Below are 13,441 nucleotides of genomic sequence, written 5' to 3'. Positions count from 1 at the left end.
AACAATCTCTAAAGACGTGGCTTAAGCGCTCAGCTTACGTGCCTAAATTACAATTTGTACATGTTCGGAAAGTGCTGGCAGAGCAATGAGTTCGGTCAGGAACTCACAAATTACACCACTAAGAAAAGGTAATGTCAGCAGACCTCAGCACAATTAGTTGAAGCTCTAAGCTCATTTGCAGCCGTTGTGGTCAGTAAGTTCAGGGCTGGAAGAATTGTTGAAGTCTACTGCATGGTGTCATCAAATATGGTGCTGAACACAGACACTGAAAATGAGAGAACAGTTGCAATGGTTTGCCATGTTTTAAAAGAGATTTTTCGTTGCCAAAACAAATTTAGTTTGTCGTATTCACTGAGAATTTAATATCACTCCGTTAGAATACGGTTTCAAATACATGAATCTCTATGAAAGTTTCAAGGAGAACGTCATATCTACTGAAAATTCGATTTCACTCTGTTAAAACATGGTTTCAAGTACATTTATCTCTAATGAAAACTTCAATTGGAATTGCGTTGCCTTCTTGTGTGCAATTCTTCGTCATAACCCACTTCAGTAGCAAGGTTTTACTGTAATGACTACCCGTAGTTAATGACCCATTGTTGGGTAACTGAGGTATACATATTAAAATCAGTAAGACAATGAAATGAAACAGTCTTGCTCACTGGCGTCGTCCTCGCCACTCTGCGAAGCAGTCTTGGGAGTCTGGCCAAGGAAGGAGTTAGGGAGGGCGTCGGCACTCCGAGGCAGAGGTACCGCCTTGCACGCTTCCGTGAGGTCCAGGTACGCTTCGTCTATGCTCGCACGTTCAACCACTTCGCTGAACTGGCACAGCACGGAGAGGACCTCAGCGCCTGCCTCCCGGTACCTGGCGACGAGTGAGCATCAGGGCTCACGCAGACACATGGGCCAAAAATTTCCATTCTCCCAAACTTGGTCTGGTGCTCTTACTTGATTCATGGGTTTCACTTCCCCGTGCTCACGCACAGGCAAACTGAAATCAGTGAACCTTAAACCTTATGTAATGTGACCTTAGCCAAGAGAGAGCAGGTAACCGACGTAATGTAACCTTTAAGCACGTAACCTTAAAGAGACATTAAAGAGAAAAACGATTTTTCGCGCATTAGTAAATTACAATTTAACAAGACCGAAAACGCCAGTCTTAGCACAAGAAGACACTTGGTAAGAGAGAAAATGCACGAAAAGAAAATGCAGGTGGCGATGTCACCTTGAAATTCCCACGCTGTGACACCCTAGACTTTGATGGCGTCTACAAGGTCAAACGTAGTTCCGAATAGGTAAAAATGAAGTACATTATCTTCAAAGAAAGTCATAGACCTAACATACTAAGTTTCAGAAAATTTCACTGGGCCAATGTCGCCAAAATACAAAAAATACACTTTGAAATCTGTGACATTGCGAACAGAGATTTTGATGCAAAACTTACAAATTATACTTTGACCTTGATTTCCTCCTCTAGAAATAAATATATGATGGTGAAATTGACGACATTTTAGTTCTAAAAGTACAATTCACCAATCTAAGCCGATTCATAGTTTCAATTCCCTTTAAACGGAAGGAGAACAGGTGAAAGGCATTTCCAGCATTTGATGTACGCCCACCCTCAATGCACAGTTACACTCTGCACAACAATGAAAAGACAAAAGATGCAGCAGAGGCAGGCGACTAAAGAGACTCAACAAAAGACAGGGAATGTGTGATGAACAATGACAACAAGAATTATCTACCAAACTGTTTCTGTGCATTTTTTTACAGCAATCCACTCAAATCAAATTAAATCAAGTTTATTCATCTTTCAAAGAAAGGAAAGATAGGAGCTGTCACAAAAAGCTATTCACTGTAGCTATATATTTGTAGTAGCTACATATATGTAGCTCACATATTTAGCAACGATAACTGCAGTACTACTGGGGAAGGCTTCCATGTGTGCGGTATTAATTAGCCCAATATCTGCTGCGATCTCAAGCAGCTATCAACTTATAGTGATTTATTGACGTACGCGTTTGGGCAGGTTGGTACTCCCCTGGACGAGACATTGACAGACTCTAACATTGAAACGTGGCCGCTATGGCAGGGAATTGAACCTACGACCTTGTGCTTAGCAGCACAACGCCATAGCCGCTGAGCTACCACTGCCAGTTGAAGCAATCCTAAAACACGAAAATACGAGCACTCTAACCGAAAACTCTTGTCAAAGAGAATTCAAACTCACCTGGTAAGGTCGGCCTTGCCCCGGACCTCTGGCACTCGGAACAGGTGCAGATCCTTGGCCAACTTGGCAGCCTGTTCACCCCTCATGCCACGCTTGACCCCAAACGCCCTGGCCTCATAGTTGACCGCTATCAACCTGCAGGTTAGTTGAATTTGAATTGACAGTATTTGCAAACAACAGTGTTGTGAGAGACCAGGGAACAAAAGCTGGTTAGGACAGCTAGACAGTGTCCCGACCATCCTACACGAACATCAGCATAGCGGTGGTTGCAAAAAAAAAATAATAATAAAAGTTTACATATTCCCTTCAACTGCGGCGTGTACAATTGTACAAAATAAGCTACGGAGGTGCATCACACACCACATGTCTCTTCAAATGGCTTGGAACACAGTGTGCACATTTGTACAGGCTTCCTGAGTGGACAGCTATCGGTCATTAACTTTATTGTGCTACACATTGCTGCAAAGAATCCCTTTGCTGGAGACGCTACTATGTTCGACGATTGTTAGACGTGCCAAGTTCCAGGACCGACATCAAGAGTATTATTTTTCTTTGCTCGAAACGAACAAAACAAAAAAAAACTAACTGGGCATGCATTTTAAGCCTAATATTTGATTCTCTTTAGGCAAGAGTCGGAGATGACTGATTGCAGAATAATTAGATATTTATTTACACGATAATTAACATTAATTACTGAAAGTTACGTAAAACAATGTATTGCCTTGTTTTCTTTCTTGGGATGTAGTATCGAGTGCCTTGGAATTATGTTTCGTGAATTCGACACATTTTTAGACAGTCCATCATAATTTGCGCCCGAAGGTTACATACAGCGCATTGTACTGAAGCGATGGAAAGAAACGCGACTAGCACGTCGCGTTAGTGCTCCACTGTACGCATTTGTTTTCATGGCACTCTTACCTTGGGGACAATAAAAGAGATGCTAGAGTCATCCTGGAATGCATCATAACTGACTCCAGTGTCTTTTTATTACCATTCAGGTTACAACCGCTTGGAAAGAAATTCCAACAGCAGAGCGCACAGATGCTGCGCTGGTTGCATTTCTTTCCATCACGATAGTACATGGCTTGCGTACAGGAATCAAGCGTGCTTGCACATACAACGTATAAGACTCTCTTGCAACAAAAAACATTTTTGATAAACACTCAAACGGTGTAACCATTTCTCAGCAAGGTTTAGAAACAAAAAGTAAATGAGTTTATGGCAATGATGTTACGTCAAGAAACACTCTTCATAGTTCTTTAAATGAAATTCATGTGATGTTAAAAAGCTGCTGTTCACTAACTGCATTTAGTAATGTTGGTAGTGGAAACTGCACCATGTGTTCGTCATAACTTCTGCGACATTCTTTAATGCGCCCTTCACCAGTAGTCTGCACTGTTTCTGTGTGCAGCTCAACAAGTCTGCATAAAACAAAAGGCTCTCATCTAAGCATGCACAGAGAGCAAAGTCTTTTTTTTTTTTCAGATCTACTACATCAGTTCGTAAAACAGAGGTTTCTAATAGTGAACAAAACACCAATTCTTTTCTTCCAATTTTGCAAGTTGAAAAAAAAAAGAAAAATGGGACAGGAAAGGCATATGAAAATCTTGTTTATATCCGTCAGTGGACGCAAAACTACTTCGTGAAGACTGCTCCGTTAAAATGTATTTAGATGAGCCAGAAGTTAATCAGCACAACTATCACACGATTCAGCAAAAGTAGCAAGTGAAGTGACCCTCCAGCACACCCTCAAGTGTACACCCTCCAGTACGCCCTCCAGCAATACGTTGTGGCACAAGAAATTTTTCGAGAAAGCTATGTTCCCGCTTTTTCTGGAAATACAGCCTCCATTTAAATGCTCCAGCCTGTAGCAGTTATTGCGACCTACACAGCTACCCGCTAGATAAGCAGCATCTTGCACTAACAGAGCAGGAATTCGCAACTGCAGTGGAGCCCATGTCCCATAAACTTTTGCTGCCGGGTGTACTCTCCAATAGAATATCACAGAAAACCTGTACAAATCACAATGATCAAAGAGCCAGCGAGACCTGTAATAAATTTTTTTTCACTGCTTTCTTTTGAGGCAAGAGTATTCAATCTGCATCCGAAACTTGTACTAATAGAGCAATACGCTATAGAAACTAAATCAACACGTTATGAAATCATAGTAAAAAACAGTGCGAAAACACAAGGACGAGACAGATGAAACGGGACTAGCGCTAGTCCCATTTCATCTGCCTCGTCCTTGTGTTTTCGCGCTGTTTTTTACTATGAACGTGTACGAACAAGCTCAAGTTCGCACGCTTCTCAACATTATGGAAGTAAGCGATTTAAAACTAAACATTTTCAAAATTAGAAATATCCAGTATTTGATTTGATATTTCAAGGCCTCATTTATTCATTATTTTTTTATTAGAACATTTTTCTTCTGATATGCCCCTAATTATGAGCACTAATTTACTCTCATTGTCTAATATTAGTGTCCGGTTTGCTACCTTGCACTGCGGTGGGGAAATACGGGCAAGAAAGAGGATGTAGAGAGAGAGAGAGAGAAAAAAACTTACATACACATACACACAGGATAAAAAACAATACACCGTAGGCCAGAATGAATAGATAATTAACATGGCTAAATTAATGTTTACCTGCTCTGCACTCAGTTTAGAGTGCAGTGCTCCCTCCCGCTGCCCCTAGAAATGCTCTTTAAGTGTTAGAGATGTGGCATCTTTTGACATGTACAGCACCTCAAGTCAACTGCTCTTGCTGCAAGAATGTGTTGGAAGCTATAAGAAAGCGGTTAGACAGTACGCTTCAGCAGTCACTGGACCATACTGTTTGTCTCCTGCTTCGTCGCACCGCGACTTATTGAGTAAACAAAAGCAAGAGCTGCAAAGCATTTCAAAAGAGATGAAAAATTCTTGAATGACGGGTGTCACTGGAACCAACGCTTCGACAAGTAAGTGGACTTGTCTTCTTCAAGGCTGCAACTGTCTACCTTGGTGCACGCATGTTTTGTACCCTCTCCTCACACCCCAAAAAAAAGGGGAGGAAAGGGGCAAGTGCACAAAAGGGGGTGGGGGAGAAGGAGGGGCTGGTGTGTCAAGTTCGGTGAGTCAATAGTAAAGATGAAACAGTTGGTAAAAGATCAATAAATTAAGAAAGAAAGCAAGGTGTGGTGGTGGGGACTTCGCGCCGGAGAGGTAGAAGAGGATGAAGGTGTTTCGCTGAATTATGCTTGTCAAAAGTGAGCACCACCTGACAATTTAACGGTGATAAGAACAATTAGAAATTCCTAATTTTCTGCCTTTCTTGAAAGCATTCCACACTCACCCTCCCCCCTGGAAAGTGTTGTATTGTGCCACCGCGCAGGGCTTGCCGTTCCAGTCAGGAGCCAGCCTCTGCTCGACTTGGACGTAGAAGCAGTCCATGTCAACAAGTACCACTGCACGGTGCCGAGGTGTGGATGCGGTCGCCATGGCTTTCACGGCTGCGTTTAGTGAAAAGAAAAGAGAGAGATTGATTGTTGTCGGTGCCCGCAGATAATGAACAAATTAATTTGGGGTGACAAAGTAATGAACACAGCTGCGTAGGAGGATAAAGTGAATGCAGTATATGGCGAGCTGCATTCAGTGAACAGCAGCTAATTACATGCAAATATAACATCTTAAGTACGCATTCACCCTCACGCTGTCAGTCGCTAGCCTCCTGGTTAGCTAAATTGGTGAAGCAACCACCCCTGAAAGAGGTTGGCCCCGTGTTCGGTCCCCGGCTTGGGACGAATTTTTCATCAACTAAGAAGCATTGTTTCTGAGAAACCTGTTGAATTTCCCACACTCATCCTACAAAAAAAAAGAAGAAAGACTGCTTGCGAGCAAGCTCGTGAGCAAGTTCAACGAGGGAACCAAGTAGCCATCTTTACATTCTGAGCTCATGTGGACACTAATAAACACCTGTGTTGAGTTCATAAGTCCGTGTCGGCCATTCTGTTTGCCACATATTTTATAGCATCCATATATGTTCGGCAGAGCATTGGACACAAATTGAAGGTTGTGGGTTTGGATCCCAACGACCGATGGGGTGCGTGCTTCTTCGTCCACTTTCGTTCGCCTCCATTCATCTCATAATTATTACACTACAGTTAAAAACTGCAATTAATATCCCCTATACCTTTCTTGACTGTTGTCTTCAATAAACTAGTAGCCTTGTACTACAAGCGGGTGGTTGTCAGCGTTATTTTTACAGAAGGTAAATGAGAGGAAAGATAGTTCATGAGGACCGAGCTCAGCTGGGAACTATGCAATCGGGGGGGGGGGGGGGTGGGGGGTAGATGTAAGGAAATACTTAAAGAGAAATAGAAAACGTCCAGCACTTATGTCGCCAACATGGAGTAAACTTCAAGTGCTCGAATGCAGACAGTCGCTCAGTTTCAGTCTACTTGCATTTGGGAGTCACAGCAGCATTTCTACGGCCTTCTGTAGCCAATGTACGGTGCCATGGTCCCAAAATCATCTTAAACAAGAACTATCTACTGTATAGCAAGATTGCAGTGGTGCAGAGTACAAGCATTTTGTTTTCAACGGATGGGCAGTATTATGGAAACTGTTCCACAGTTTCCTTGTTCTTATTCACCAGCGCAGCCACTGCATTCAGAACTATAATAATTCCAGTCAAGGACGGGTATGCAATGTGAACGGAATGCCCGCAGATAATTAGCAAATTAATATTTCCTAACTTTGGGGGCGACAAAGTAATGAACACAGCTGCGTAGGAGGATAAAGTGAACGCATTGTCTCCGCTCTTTTCAAATGAACTTAGCTGTGTTTACTTTTTTTTTTCATCAATGAAAACCCTAACTGTTTAGCTAGGCGGACTACAGCAGTCTCATTGCTGGTACACAAATGTCGTTACCCACCTTATCAAGTCGCCATACGGTGCTTGAAAAAGCCCCAGTACAATTTCTTTTTAACCATTTTCACGTCACTTATGGATGACGCAAGAAAGTTTATACAGACGCGCAAATCTCGGCAAGCCCACGCACGTTCGTTAGTCTTGTTCTGAAACTAAACAGTCAGAAAGCGAAACACACTGCCAAGTGAAAGCTTTCTGCACGTCGATCAACAGCACTTGCTAGAGAACGGCATTTTGCATAGCTAGTGTTATATAAGGCGTCGCTACCGACGACGGGCTGTGAGATGGCACGCGCTTGGCGGCCGCCTCAGGGAGAAGGAAGAAGATAGAATAAACAGTGATGTCTTCGCTAATGCTGTCATAATCATTATGCACGATATAACATATTTTGGCGACGAAGATTCACCAACCCATGTGCTACCGGCTTGACGCTCAGCTGAGACTTCCTCCACGATGAGTATTTCGGGGCTACAACCGCCACCTCCGTTCCTGTCTTCACCTGGACACCCGGACATCCCATGGGAGCAATGGATTCAGGCATTCAAGAACTACATGATTGCTTCGGGCGCCTCCGATCTACCTGCTATTCGTCGGAAGGCGATCCTGCTCAACTGCTTGGGATTGGAAGGACAGCGCATTTTCCAGACACTGGCGACAACGGACGACCCATGCCTTATGGCTGCAAGCTGCTGCGGGAGGAACATTGGCGTCGTCTCCAAGCCCGGATGACTTCGACCACGCCATCGCGACGCTGGAAGGTCACTTCAAGAGCACGGTGAACGTCACTGCAGCGCGTCACCGTTTCCGTCGACGTACGCAAGCCCCAGGTGAGACTGCGGCTGATTACGTCACCGCGCTGAGAAGTCTCGTAGGAGCATGCAATTTCGGTGACTTGGCGGACGACATGATACGCGACCAGCTCATTGAGAAAACTACAAGTGGGTATTTACGTGAACGCCTTCTGCTGGAAGAGTCTCTCACGCTTTCTAGGGCTCTTACCATTGCGAAACAGCACGATCAAGCGACTAGAGAAGCAAGAGAACTTGCACAAGATGAATCACAAGTTCATCGTGTAAAAGATGCTAATATTTCATATCAGAGAGAAAGGCATTGTAGCACGTGTACTTGCTATGACATGCAAAGTCAGTGTCGCAGATCTCAGAAAGAGCAGGAATGCTACCGTTGTGGTTCTACGGCCCACCTTGCAAATAGCTCGCAGTGCAAGGCCAAGGCACATAAGTGTCGAAAGTGTGAGAAAATGGGCCATTTTGAAAAGGTGTGCAAGTCGCTACGAAAGTGTGAGAAACATGTTCAGCACTGTCGCCGAAGATAACGACACAGCTGACCCAGACGACCACCTAAGTGTCTGTCAAATCTGGAGCCGTAAAAAGGGAATTTACGCAGCGTTGGAAATTGAAGGAATTTCTGTGTCATTCTTGATCGACACAGGATCATCGGTTTCGATCTTGGCCGAAGAACTTTACCGACGCCACTTTTCCAAAGCGTATCCACTGACGTCTACGTCCGTCCAGCTCCTCGATTATTCTAAGTCAGCAATTCCTATACAAGGATGTTTCATTGCTACGGCCTCATTCCATGGCCGATGCACTTCTGTCCTACTTTACGTTGTGCCTGGAGGAACAACCATTCTTGGACTTGATGGCATCGCGGCTCTGGATATGAAGATTCACGGGTCGCCTCTCAGGTGTCTTCTAATGACGCAAGAAACTCCTGTGCTACCTCCGGAATTACGGTCCGAGTTTGAGCACCTATTTGCAAAAGAGCTGGGAACTGTGAAAGGTTTTACTCACAAGGTCAAAGTTCGCGCGTCTGTCCAACCGGTGGCCAGCAAGTTGAGACGCCTACCACTCGTCATTCGCGAGCAAGTCTCGGCCGAAGTTCAGAAATTAGAAGCTCAGGGCATCATTGAGCGCGTCGACTCTTCAGAGTGGGTCTCACCTATTGTCGTAGCCAGAAAAAAAGATGGCTCGATTCGCATGTGCGTTGACCTACGGGAGCCAAACAAAGCTGTAGTAGTCGACAGTTTTCCTTTGCCGCAAACTGAGGAACTCCTGAACAGCTTGGCTGGGGCACAGCGCTTCTCGAAGCTAGATTTAGCTTCTGCATACCACCAGTTACCGCTCAGTCCAGAGAGCCGTGACCTTACCACGTTCATAACGCATGACGGACTATTTCGCTTCAAGAGGGTTTGCTTCGGACTGGCATCGGCGCCCTCAGCGTTTCAGAAAATGATGCATATGATCCTGAAAGGGTGCAAATGTGTCCTATTCTACATTGATGACATCATCGTGTATGGGCACTCCCGAGAGGATCATTTGGGCAATTTGCGCGCTGTTTTGAAACGTCTTTCTGATGCTGGCCTCAGGCTCAACCACAAATGTGTTTTTGACGTAGCAGAGTTGACTTTCCTAGGCCACGTTGTCACCGCCAGAGGATTATTTCCGTTGATGTCATCCATTGAGGCGATAACCAAGGCACCATCACCTACAACCATAAACGAACTTCGCTCGCTGCTGGGTCTTGCAGGCTTCTACTCCAAGTTCATCCCTCATTTTTCTGATGTTGTCGAGCCAATGCGTGCCTTGCTTCGGGGAAATGCGCCTTTCGTTTGGAGTGCGGCAGCAAACAGCAGTTTGGAGCGGCTGAAATCTCTGCTTACATCTTGCGAAGTTCTTCATGTTTTTGATCCTCACTTACCTGTGTACGTTACAACTGATGCCTCCGGATATGGACTAGGTGCTGTACTTCAGCAGGATAACGGAACCTCGCTGCAAACTGTCGCATTTGCCTCACGCACACTTCAACCGCATGAACGGAAATACTCAGTCGGCGAACGTGAGGCCCTTGCCTGCGTCTGGGCTTGCGAACACTGGCACGTTTACTTGTGGGGACGACCTTTCATCTTACGAACAGATCACGCGGCTTTGGTTACGCTCCTTTCGACGAAAGGCACTGGTCACCGACCATTAAGGATTGCGCGCTGGTCCTCACGGTTGCTCTGCTACAACTATACCGTTGAATACAGGAAGGGCAGCGAAAACGTCGTGGCCGACGCGCTCTCCAGGTTACCCGTACAGAGTTCAATCCGCGATACATCCGAAGAAGAATTTATATGTCTTTTGTCTCCAGTAGTTACCATGCAAGAACTTCAAGAAGCAAGTGCCAATGATCAGGTTATTTGTGAAGTTAAGCACTTCACGACTACTTCTTGGCCTGACAAGAAAGCATTGTCAAAAGAGTTGCTGCCTTACTTTTACGTGAGAGCTGAACTCTCTGTCGTCAGTGATATACTGTGCCGGGGTGACAGGATTGTCGTGCCTGCGACTGTGACACGGCGTCTTATGGATCTGGCCCACGAGTCACACCCAGGCATTAGTCGTACCAAAGCGCGCCTGAGAGAGTCCTATTGGTGGCCATGCATGGATAGCCACATGGAAGAACTTGTGCGCACGTGTGTGATTTGCCAGTCTTGTGACAAGTCTGCACGTACCTCTGCAGCGCCGATGCAACCCGTTCCTCTTCCCGACAGAGCATGGGAAAAGATTGCTATCGACATCGTGGGACCTTTCACGCAAGCTTCAGCCGACTGTCGATTTGCCATTACTGTTATTGACTATCACAGCAAGTGGCCCGAAGTGGCTTTCGTACGAGATGCGACCACTTCTACAGTAAAGAAGTTTTACTTGAACTTTTGCACGAGAAGGATACCCACGTGGTCTCGTATCCGATCATGGACCACAGTTTTCTTCAGCAAGCTTTGAAGAATTTCTCACTGAACGCGGAATAACGCATTACAACTCTTCTGTGTATTACCCGCAAGCTAACGGCTTGGTGGAAAGGTTTAATAGGGTGCTGAAGTCATATATTCAACTAGCCCTGTTTGAACGCCGTGATATAAGAACAGCCATGCTTGATTACCTGCAAGTATATCGCTGTACGCCTCACGCGACTACTGGTGTGGCACCCGCTGTTCTTCTTCATGGACGTCAACCTCGCACAAGACTCGACATCGTGGGATTGCCTGACAAATGCTTCAGCGCGGACCCGTCAAGGGCGATTGAGCAGTTGCGAGAGCGCGTAAGAAACAAGCAAAGGATGTCGAAGAGCTACACCGATGAAAAACGTGGAGCCAAGGTACCCAGCTTCGTCGTTGGTGATTACGTACGGGTTAAGTTATCCACAGTTCATGGCAAGCTGTCTCCACAATTCTCCGCGCCCAAGAAGATAATTGAAAAACGTGGACCAGCCTCGTATCTGTTGGAAGATGGGCGAGTGTGGAACGCATCGAAGTTAGCCGCTGTTCACCATGGAGCTGTCAACAAAATGAAATCCGGCACCTCTGCTGTCATGAACTGGTCACCGACATCTAATCAGTCATCTAGTGCATCACAACCTGACACATCAGGAGTGGATAGCCGTGAAAATGCAGACCCTGGAGCATATGCGGCAGAGAGCACGCAAGTTTCCCCTAACCTGTCAGGATGTGATGCGTGCGTAAGAAGAAGCGCACGTAAGAAGAAGACTCCGAAGAAGTTGAAGGACTATGTTAGACAGTAAAGGACAACTGTGTTTTTTTTTTTTTTTTGCAAAAGGGGATATGTTATATAAGGCGTCGCTACCGACGACGGGCTGTGAGATGGCACGCGCTTGGCGGCCGCCTCAGGGAGAAGGAAGAAGATAGAATAAACAGTGATGTCTTCGCTAATGCTGTCATAATCATTATGCACGATATAACAGCTAGGTCTCAGAAATTTGTAGGATCGCACACCGCACAGCGGCGGGCACAAGTAACTGCACTACTCGGCATTCGCGCTCGCACCTGACGAACACACTTGAACAGAAAGATTATGGGGCACTAGCAAGCAGATCGCGGAGTAGTGTGGCACGACATACCTTGAAACAGTATTGTCAGCCTTCTCATCGGCTACTTCTTGCTCGTACTAACTGCCAGCAGGTACCGCGCTCGCCCGTCGATTGAAAGGCGACCTAGCTGAAGCGGTCGAAACATGATGAAACTCAAGGCAGCGACCGATGCAGCCGTCGACAGCGCGCGTTTGGCGCGTTCGAGCATGTTTTACACAAGGTTGCCAAGATGGCCAAGATTCGACCACTGTTTCGCTAACTGTCGACGCAAGCAAAATCGTTCAAATAATTAGTGCAACTATACTATGCTATATAACTAGTTCAACGCTATCAAGCTTGATTTTATCGTCTGAAAGATAAGTATCTTATGACAGCCTAGCAAAGATGCAGTAGCGCTTGTCAGTTTCGGTTTTCGCCACACTGCGGGCGCTTGCGCTAAACGCAGTTTTCGCGTACGGCGCGGCCGGCGCGGCTAGCGGGGGGCGCGGGGTCATCAGTCACGGGAATTTCTGCGCAGTTTGGCTGGTTTGGCATAAAAATGCTAACATAAATGCTAATATCTTCCAGACTATGTGTAGTGTTCATATCGAGGCGTGTTCCTTCGTTCGACGCAACACGCGACGTCGAAGCGTTAGTTCTACATGACATAAGTGGTGTCGTGGTGCACTGATCCACAAACATGTGCACCATGATGTGCACACCCCTGCGTTCTGGTAACACCCCCCTTACACACACACATACACACACGCATCGAAATTCTGAATAAACCTCTGCCCGCTCGTGACGCGGGAAACGGGGCTTTGATTCGCCGACTGCGAGCGTTGTAAGCTTTTGCACTCTCTTGCGCACGTAAAACGGCTTACTTTTATTGGTATCTCTGGACATCCTTGGGCATATATAGTGATTTCCCAAGCACCACAGCCCAGGCGTTATGAAAGTCGCTTCTGCATCTCCTCGTTAGTATAGTGGTCAGTATCCCCGCCTGTCACGCGGGAGACCGGGGTTCGATTCCCCGACGGGGAGCGTTAACTTTTTAAACCTAAAATCTCAATGCCAACATAACAAGAAAACTGTGTCTGCCCGGCCCTCTGTCACTTTTTTAGGCGAACATCGACATAAGGAAATTATTTTGGTGGTGGTGCAGTATGGCGCGAATAAAACGTGCACACACGAAAACGTGCACAGTGAAGATGAATATCCTTTTGGAGTTGTATAAATCATGCGGTAACGTGGAGCTTTATTGTAAGAAAAAAAACCATATGTTTGTGGCAGGCCGGTAGCGCGGGAAGCTAGACCCCCCGCCCGGAATATTGAAGGAGGGGGCGAGAATAATAATGAAATTATGTGTTTTTCTTTTCAAATAGTCAAGGCCTTCAGCAAGTGCCCCCCCCCCCATGGAAACAAATGTATTGCTGGCAT

General features: G+C 45.8%; 1 protein-coding gene and 1 non-coding gene across 2 annotated transcripts; one reads left to right on the top strand and one right to left on the bottom strand.

Annotated features, from left to right (window-relative positions):
- Nucleotides 1-224: 224 nt before the first annotated feature.
- On the bottom strand, nt 225-12,215 carry LOC119405529 (DNA polymerase eta). The gene is made up of 5 exons (XM_037672363.2): nt 12,053-12,215; nt 5,561-5,717; nt 2,231-2,365; nt 663-865; nt 225-265 (listed from the first exon to the last, which is right to left on the bottom strand). The coding sequence occupies exons 1-5, from the start codon at nt 12,078-12,080 to the stop codon at nt 225-227; spliced, it is 564 nt and encodes a 187-aa protein (XP_037528291.1). The 5' UTR covers nt 12,081-12,215.
- Nucleotides 12,216-12,973: 758 nt separating this feature from the next.
- On the top strand, nt 12,974-13,045 carry Trnad-guc (transfer RNA aspartic acid (anticodon GUC)). The gene has a single exon. It is a non-coding gene; the product is annotated as a tRNA-Asp (tRNA).
- Nucleotides 13,046-13,441: the final 396 nt, after the last annotated feature.

The sequence above is a fragment of the Rhipicephalus sanguineus genome, chromosome 9 (assembly GCF_013339695.2).
Source record: "Rhipicephalus sanguineus isolate Rsan-2018 chromosome 9, BIME_Rsan_1.4, whole genome shotgun sequence".
NCBI lineage: Eukaryota > Metazoa > Arthropoda > Arachnida > Ixodida > Ixodidae > Rhipicephalus > Rhipicephalus sanguineus.
Note: the sequence above shows the minus strand (reverse complement) of the source record. Positions and strands in the feature narration are given on the sequence as shown.

Bases quoted from the DNA above. Each gene is read 5' to 3' on its own strand.
- LOC119405529 (XM_037672363.2), bottom strand. From the start codon at position 12,080: ATGAGAAGGCTGACAATACTGTTTCAAG. The intron at 5,718-12,052 runs GTATGTCGTGCC...CACTAAACGCAG, and splicing joins GCTGACAATACTGTTTCAAG to CCGTGAAAGCCATGGCGACC. The intron at 266-662 runs GTGAGCAAGACT...TCTCATTTTCAG, and splicing joins GAGTGGCGAGGACGACGCCA to TGTCTGTGTTCAGCACCATA.